Here is a 2736-nt window from a genome sequence, read left to right on the forward strand (position 1 = left end):
AAGTAAACTCTTTTCATTTCAATACGCTAGTGTTCATTGTAAAACACTTAGTTCCTTACGTACAATTAACACTTAATACTTATTAATAAATATTCTAAATGAATAAACAAGTTACACAGAAGCAGGTTTACTCTCAACTAGGTTTTCTACTGTAATTTTATATATATATATATATATATATATATATATATATATATATATATATATATATATATATATATATAATCACTGAACTTACACTTGTATGGTAATATAAAGTCTAAAACTAACACTATTGATACCATGGTTCTTTCTTAGCATCTACCTAACATAAATAAACAAATTGTTATTCACTGTCCATATATAGAAAAAGACAAGAAGGAAAATATAATTTTGTCTGGTTATGATATGTGTTTGTAATAATTTTGTTACAATATGCATATTTTTCTGACAAGTACCTCAAATCTCACTTAGAATATGTCTCATTCATATGGTTAGATCCAAACCTACATTGACTCTTTTCTCTTGCTCCTTTGATTCTTCACAAGAGGATTGAGTATACAAAGAGAGAGATAAATTGCTGTCAAATTCATGATGATGATCCTCTATACTTCCTTGCTTCTGATTATCATGATCACCAATGATGTTCCTTGAATTTAATTTAAGTGATAGATCCAAATCTGTTGCTTTTCTTTTCAATGTCTTTGATTCCACTTGATTTGAAGGTAAAATATCATTTTGCATGAAGTCTTGTGCTATTGGCTGAGTAAGGAGATCTTCTCTTGAAGATTCATGGCCACAAAATGAGAGGAAGTTTTCATTGGGCTCATGAACTTTACTTGTTGGTAATAGTTCTCGAAAATTGGAAGAATCCACTTGGAAAATACTATGAGGGTTATTATTGGTTCTCTCTTTCATTTTTCCATAGAAATTAGCTCTAGATTCATTTATTGAACTCATATGGACCATGTTTTCATATATAGAAAGAGATGCATCTCCATATCCACATCTGGAAAAAATCGAAACATTGATTCTAAAACAATTATTATAATGATCATTTTACAACCGTCTCAGAAGAGATTCCTCTTCGAACTAAGTTTTAAGAAAAAAATTATTATGAAAAAAAAACTTATGGAAATAGTATATGTAGTATGCATACCTATATGATGAACTTTGATTTGGAGTATAGCCTTGAAGCATAGGAATTTGGGTGAGATTATAAACATTTCTGTCTACATTAATACAATCATAAATAATTGTAAGTACAAAACCCTAATAAAATCACTTATTGGTGATGGATAATTGAATTCATACAAAAAAAGAAAACTTATATTGTACCTTGATTTGTGTCAACTACTTTCTTGGTTCTATGCATCTGGAAAAAGAAATATATGTGAAAAAGTTAATTTAACTATTATAAACATTCATAAATAAATAGATTGCAACAATATTTATTTATCTATAGCTTTTTACCTGTAAATGACTCTTCACATGAGCTATACTTAAACCTTTTATATTCATCAATTGAAGAACCAATTTTGGAGTTGCTCCTACAAACAAGAAAATTATTAATAATACATTTTCAAAAATATAAAATACATACAAAAAAAATCAAATTGTTGAATTGTTAAACCTACCTAAAACTAATGAGATCCCCAAGATAAAAATGAAATTAACAAATTGCACAAAAACTATAGCAGAGTGTCCATGTCGGCGTGGATCACCACAGTGTATCAGAGTGTGTGATCGTTGTAAACTCTAGGATATTGGATTTTAGGGTATCGAACTTGATTCATTCCAATAAAAAAAGTTATGGTATGTGTGTGGAACTTACTCTCTTGTCCACCAAGTCTTTGAACAGCATGAAGAAATCGAAAATGAAGATCAGGAGTCCAACGTAGTCGAGGAAACTTGGATCTAACATAAGGTCTCACCGATGATTTCTTCTCCGAAATCTCTTCAATTGTACTATTGCTTGAGCTTATTCCTCCATTGTTATGCTTACTACTTTCTTTATCATCTTCATTTCCTTCACTAATTTCACAACCATCTTCATTCATTGAATCACTTGTCTTTGAACATATTGAGCCACATGTTTCTTCCTCCTTCATATCCATCGAGCTAGTAGTTTCCTTTGATAAAACTATTGTTGGAATAATCAAATCAAAAATTCATAAAATGAAATAGTTTGAGATTGATTATTATATTATCTACTTCCTCCTTCAAACTTGGACATTGAAAATGAAAACCCTTGATCTTAGCAACATCTTAAGATGGATCTTCACCTTCACACATAGAATTTAGAATACCTTCTCTCTCTACCTCTCTCTAACAGTATTTCTCTTCTTCTCTTTGTGGCCCTCTTGAGATGATAAATAAATAATTTATTTTTCATATCGTAAGCATGTTGGTGTGTATATTTTTATATGCATGGACATCAAGGAATGGAAAGAATATACTTATTATTTCATGTGAGGACAATTAAGTTTTATCGTATCAACTTGAATAACAATTTGGGACATAATAAAATATAAACTATAGCTATTTGATATTTATTTTATTTGTTTATTATAAGGATATAATAGGGGACCGTACATAACATATACAATAGGTAAGAATAAAAATACTAATAAAAATTTGAAACATTAGTTTATTTCTTGTGGTGATAAGAATACAATGTTTTGCCAATATTGGAAAATTAAAATTCAAAGAAAAAATAATTATTATTTGTACGTCTCACTCCAAAAATTCTTAGCT

At 28.9% G+C, this 2736-nt stretch overlaps 1 protein-coding gene across 1 annotated transcript; it reads right to left on the reverse strand.

Moving 5' to 3' along the window:
* Positions 1–243: 243 nt before the first annotated feature.
* Positions 244–2354, reverse strand: LOC131611957 (myb-related protein 2-like). The gene is made up of 5 exons (XM_058883779.1): positions 1814–2354; positions 1453–1529; positions 1318–1354; positions 1139–1211; positions 244–988 (listed from the first exon to the last, which is right to left on the reverse strand). The coding sequence occupies exons 1-5, from the start codon at positions 2094–2096 to the stop codon at positions 466–468; spliced, it is 993 nt and encodes a 330-aa protein (XP_058739762.1). The 5' UTR covers positions 2097–2354; the 3' UTR covers positions 244–465.
* Positions 2355–2736: the final 382 nt, after the last annotated feature.

This window comes from Vicia villosa, linkage group LG6 (genome assembly GCF_029867415.1).
Source record: "Vicia villosa cultivar HV-30 ecotype Madison, WI linkage group LG6, Vvil1.0, whole genome shotgun sequence".
Classification (NCBI taxonomy): domain Eukaryota; kingdom Viridiplantae; phylum Streptophyta; class Magnoliopsida; order Fabales; family Fabaceae; genus Vicia; species Vicia villosa.